A 6,016-nucleotide genomic window follows, 5' to 3' on the forward strand; every position below is an offset into this window, starting at 1 on the left:
CTCTGAAAACTCTGAAAACATCACAGACAGTGGGACTCGGGTGTTACACCCATTGTAGACAGTCATGACTCACAGAGTTATTTTCAGAGGAGATACTTGATTTCTACATTTAAGTGAGAAGAATCACAGAAAGACTTTAACTGCATCTCGTCTGTGACCCGCACAGAACATCCCGGGCGAGCTCTGTGCGGTCGTCCTTTAGCTGTGTCACTGAACGTTTCTTCAGATGTTGTCTGTAAAAGGGCAAACGTGAGTCAGTAGATGTGACTCATTTTTATCTAGTAGTTCCAAGATTAGCTGTGTCAACACTGTACTGTGTTCACATGCACTAACACCCCCCCCCCCCCCCACACAGTCTGTACTTTCACATGCACTAACACCCCCCCCCCCCCCACACAGTCTGTACTTTCACATGCACTAACACCCCCCCCCCCCCCCATCACACACAGTCTGTACTTTCACATGCACTAACACCCCCCCCCCCCCCCCCCCATCACACACAGTCTGTACTTTCACATGCACTAACACCCCCCCCCCCCCTCCATCACACACAGTCTGTACTTTCACATGCACTAACACCCCCCCCCCCCCTCCATCACACACAGTCTGTACTTTCACATGCACTAACACCCCCCCCCCCCCTCCATCACACACAGTCTGTACTTTCACATGCACTAACACCCCCCCCCCCCCCCTCCATCACACACAGTCTGTACTTTCACATGCACTAACACCCCCCCCCCCCTCCATCACACACAGTCTGTACTTTCACATGCACTAACACCCCCCCCCCCCTCCATCACACACAGTCTGTACTTTCACATGCACTAACACCCCCCCCCCCCTCCATCACACACAGTCTGTACTTTCACATGCACTAACACCCCCCCCCCCCTCCATCACACACAGTCTGTACTTTCACATGCACTAACACCCCCCCCCCCCCCCTCCATCACACACAGTCTGTACTTTCACATGCACTAACACCCCCCCCCCCCTCCATCACACACAGTCTGTACTTTCACATGCACTAACACCCCCCCCCCCCCCCATCACACACAGTCTGTACTTTCACATGCACTAACACCCCCCCCCCCCCCCCTCCATCACACACAGTCTGTACTTTCACATGCACTAACACCCCCCCCCCCCCCCATCACACACAGTCTGTACTTTCACATGCACTAACATCACTAGCTCTAAGCTAACCTTAAGCTAACATTAAGCTAACATGAAGCTAACATGAAGCTAACTGGACATAAAAGATACCGCTAGGATTTTTGAAGCTAACTCTGGGCTGACAGGATCAAGAAGCTAACACTTCATTTAAGGACATAGTGGACTGTGGCTAAGCTAACACTTAGCTTAAAGGACAGCTTAGCTAACTGGATCCAGAAGCTAACAAAGCGTAGGCTGCCTGTATCAAGGCCGTTTATAGTCTGATGTAATCTTTCTCACAGTGACACCATTTGGATCCTGTTTTAATAGTATGGTGTTGTTTTTCAATGTTAAACACGGGGTGCTGGTGGCCTAGTGGTTGATGTACGTGTCCCACGGAGGCTTTAGTCCTCAAGGTGGGCGGCTTGGGTTTGGGTCCGACCTGTGGCTCTCTCTCTCTCTCTCTACCCGGTTTCTGACTCGACCACTGTCCTATCTCTGAAATAAAGGCATAAAAAGCCCAAAATAATCCTTAAAATGTTAAATATAACTGAAGTGTTTTAAACTCTGAAAGCTAACTGGACCTTTAAGCTAATTCTGGCATTACATTTCAATTTTGAACGTTTTATCTGGACCTGTTCCTCACAGGACTCCCACACAATAAAAATCCAACGGCCTACATCACGGCTCTGATCACACACACATATTGTGGACGGCGCCATGGAAACCGAGTGGGTGTGAAGATCTCCACCAACACACTCCTCATGTAACATCTATTTTTCTCCTGCAGTGATCACAGACTCTCTCTCTGATTCTCTGCATTCATCCATCCATCCAATATCTATACCGCTTATCCTGTTGGGGTCACGGGGGCTTTTAGCTGTCACTGGGTGAGAGGCGGGGTAGTTCATAAATACTTTAATTGGAAAACTTAAAACTGGAACTCTGTCGTCATAAATGTAAGAATTTTATTGCACAAATGGAAATACAGTTTTGCTTCGCGTTTTGAAGGCTCTGCTCGAAGGATGCTCCCGGGGTTAGCCGAGCAGCATGCCACGGCTTTCCAGGGAGTGCAGTGCTAAACCCCCGCAAGGGTGGACCAAAGGCTAGAGGTAGAGTGGAGAGGTGGTGGAGGAAGGTGTGCAGCGTTGGTGCAGCTGAGATCAGTGAGACAAGCACCTTGGTGTGAGAATGAGCTGTGATTGGTGATGATTTAATCAGCTGTGCTGTCGGCTGATTACATCCGGGGCGTATGACTTCAGTGTCCTGCAAACGGAGGGAACAGTTTATAACATCCACAAACACAAACCTGTGTGTCGTCTTGTTTGCTTTTGGTTCTTCAAAACAAGGCAAAATTAAACAGAACGCATGGAGAATGAAAAAGAAACGTAAGGGGGCCCAGGAATGATCCATGTGGAACTCCGAGTGTGAGATGGATACAGGATGTAACTACTGATGTGTGGGACAGACGGTTGACCAAGTCCAGCGTTACATGTACATAAAAAAAAAGCAAAGCAACACTGAGAGAACTCTGATGGTGACTCTGAACACTGCTGAAGGTTTTCAGGGCAGTTGAAACATACCGACATGAAATAATTATTTCAACAATATCCTTCTGTCTCTCGATTTTTTCTCTTACTGCAAAGGAAACCTTTAGCCAGACTGTACAATAGAGCTCATGAGATTCATGGAAACCTCCCCTCTTACACTCATCACTGTTCTGCACTTTCTCGTTGTGACAGGAACGCAGCTCTAGATCCCTCTGACTACTAGGACTCATCTTCGGCTTTCCTTTTCACTTCTCCCCGCTCTTCACCCTGGAGGGTTGCACTTAGAAAAATGTCACTTCAGCACTGGAGGTGGACAGCGATAGACATTAAACCCAGTACCAGCTGAGGTCAAAGGTCAGAGGTTGTTTTTTTTTTCTTATGTACATTAAAATCTGGAATGAGGTCCCACATTATATCAGGACAAGAGATGCATTTCAAGCAGGCGTACAAACACCGCCTGATGAATGGACAAACTTGAAATCACTGGTTTAAATCTTTACAATCTTTACTTTATTTACAAAGTATTGTTCCCGTATACAGAGAGAAATAACCTGCACCATGTACGGAGGTGTTAGTCCTCCAGGTAGACGCCCTGGGTTAGAATCCCACCTGCATGTTATCCCCAATGATGTCACTGAATCTGAAGTTGAAGAAAACTCTTAAACTGAAGAAGTCAGTGAAGAAAACTTCACAACTTCACAAACTTGATTCTCGTGCCGAGACTTTTAAAACCACAGACCTCACTTTGTGTCGGGGTCTTACCTGCAGCCCACCCGAGGTGAAGGACTTAAACCTTGTTGACCCTTCTTTGATCCCTGAGTTCATCTCGAGTACTGAGAACCCACTCAGTGAAACAGTGAAGACTGGTTTTCCTCTTCCTTACAGGTTAGATCCTCAGAGACGTTTCTCAGGTGAGGTGGTTAGAAAAAAGGCTTTAAGGGGTCGGAGGAGACAACAGACTGTGAGGTCACATCCTCTGTGAGGTCACATCCTCCAGTTTCCTCACACTGAACAAAAAAACAGTTTAAAAAAAAGAAACAGCCCCAGAGGAGATGATGAGAGTATCTCAATTCTAACTAAATGTTTCGATTTGTGACTCAGCTGTGACTGAACGAGGGCGAGTCACACACTGCACACACACACTGCACACACACTACACACACACTACACACACACCTGGATGAAACAGTCAGGAATCAGTAAGTTCTCCTTCAATAATTTATTGATCACATTGTAACAGGCGTGTTCACTCATATATTACTCTGCTCCTTTAAATTAAAAAAACATCAGCTCTTACGTCACTACTCCGTCACATCACTTATAACAGAAAATACTCAAACGTGACGTCACATGTCCAGTTCATAATGTGTGAGCACCTGTGGCTCAGCTGAGCTTCACGTGCAACTCCTCAGTTCAGTTCAGTCTCGTGACCTCCAGCTGCTGCCGGCCAGTCACGCGACAGTTCATTAAACTCTCGCGCTCTCTGCAGCTCCAGGACCGGGATCCTCGTGCAAAGTCCTACTCCTCTTTAACGGGACTCCGGGTTCGGCTTTCTGAACCCGTTCGGTACCAGCATCTCACGCGCCCCCCGGGAAACTCCACCCCCCCCTTTATCAGGCAACAGGCAGACCCGGTCCGGCTCAGCTCGGTCCGGCTCAGCTCGGTCCGGCTCAGCTCGGTCCGGTCCCTCTCTCAACACAAACGCCTTTATTCTTCTCCAGCAGGAGGACGGCTGTTTGGACTCCTTCTCACCGCTCTGCAGCGGTCTCACTCGGTTCGGCTCGACACGGTTCAGCGGTCCTGCAGGTCCAGGTACGGGACCCACTGGTTCCTGCAGCGGCTCTCCTCGCAGAAGCTGCTGACGTTCTGCAGGGCCGCGCTCTGCAGAGGCTGCAGGGGAGGGTTCTGCAAGAACAAACGAGGGGGGGAGAGACGGTGAGACTCCAGGTAACCACTGACGTCAGAGATAACATTGATTCTGTCTGCATCATTAAAACATCATCTGTATCAGTCTGGAGGGGAAGGTGGACTTACAGTGACCAGGATGCAGTGCAGGTCTCGTGGCTCGTTGCCGTTGCTGTCCCCGGTGTCCTCTTCCAGCACGTGAGCCAGCCGCCTCACGCCGGACACGCGCAGGATGTTGATGTCATTGTCACAGCAGAAAGCCTGCAGCAGCGTGAAGTGGATCTGCAGCGCGATGTCATCTTCATCCTCCTCATCAGTGGCGAGGACGCACAGAACGACACTGTCCGGGTCACTGCAGGGGGGGGGGGGAACCGGGTTAACATCAGGACATCAGGACTAACAGGGTCCGGTATCAGAAGAGGTACACTACACAGGATGTGGAGAATCTAACTTACACATTCATGAGCTTGGCGGACTCGTAGACTCCAACAGTGAGGCAGTCCTGCTTCTGAGCCGCAACCAGCAACTCCTCCAGAGCCTGACTCACCGTCTCCATCCTGCAGGAACACACACACACACACACACAGTTAGAAACGTGACCGAAACCAGCACAGCACGAACATCCAAACAGGATCTGCAGGTCTGAACGGGACCCACACTGGCACCCTGACTGTGCGTCATTACGCATCTCCAACTTACTTTTTCTCGGTGCTGTTGGATCCGACGACTTCTTCCAGAGTCATGTTGAAGTCAGTAAAATAATCCACAAGATCCAGGATAAGAAAAGATATCCACAGCGCGGACAGGCAGCTGTTAAAATCCCGGAATAGAGTCCAAAGAAAACGTTAATCCAGATCAGATCAGGTCCTCGGGTCCTTCAGAGTCCGTACAGAGATTCAGGGTTAGTCCGTGTGTGAGAGTGTGTGAAGAGATCTCTGCTGCTCCGACTCCAAACTCTCCTCTAGTTATACCCGCTCTGCGCAGGGGGCGTAACCCCGCCCAGCAGCGCTGCTCCTGATTGGCCGGCTGCTGTCAATAGATCCCCCGTACTCTGCGCTCATTGGCTGAGCGCACAGCAGACCCACGTGGGTAGTTTCGGAGAAACCCCCGCTCTCTCTCTCCCCCCTCTCTCTCTCCCCCTCTCTCTCTCCCTCCCCTCGCTCCTCACACTTTCCCAGTTTGTTTACTGGGAGTGTTTCTGAGGAGGAATTTCCAGATCCTCCACCCTGCGCCTTTTCCCAGCTCGCGGAAACCTGCTCGTGCTGTAAAGGAAAGCTGCACAATTCACCAGAACCGAGCCCCCCCCCCCCCCCCCCCATAGTGCATCACACACACACACACACACACACACACACACACACACACACACACACACACACATAAAAATGTATGTATTTTTCAAA

General features: G+C 49.8%; 1 protein-coding gene across 1 annotated transcript; it reads right to left on the reverse strand.

Moving 5' to 3' along the window:
- Nucleotides 1-3,912: 3,912 nt before the first annotated feature.
- LOC110004320 (growth arrest and DNA damage-inducible protein GADD45 beta) lies at nt 3,913-5,561 on the reverse strand. The gene is made up of 4 exons (XM_020659868.3): nt 5,313-5,561; nt 5,069-5,170; nt 4,743-4,965; nt 3,913-4,613 (listed from the first exon to the last, which is right to left on the reverse strand). Exons 1-4 carry the CDS (start codon nt 5,354-5,356, stop codon nt 4,500-4,502), a joined length of 483 nt encoding a protein of 160 aa, XP_020515524.1. The 5' UTR covers nt 5,357-5,561; the 3' UTR covers nt 3,913-4,499.
- Nucleotides 5,562-6,016: the final 455 nt, after the last annotated feature.

The sequence above is a fragment of the Labrus bergylta genome, chromosome 6, assembly GCF_963930695.1.
Source record: "Labrus bergylta chromosome 6, fLabBer1.1, whole genome shotgun sequence".
NCBI classification, from domain to species: domain Eukaryota; kingdom Metazoa; phylum Chordata; class Actinopteri; order Labriformes; family Labridae; genus Labrus; species Labrus bergylta.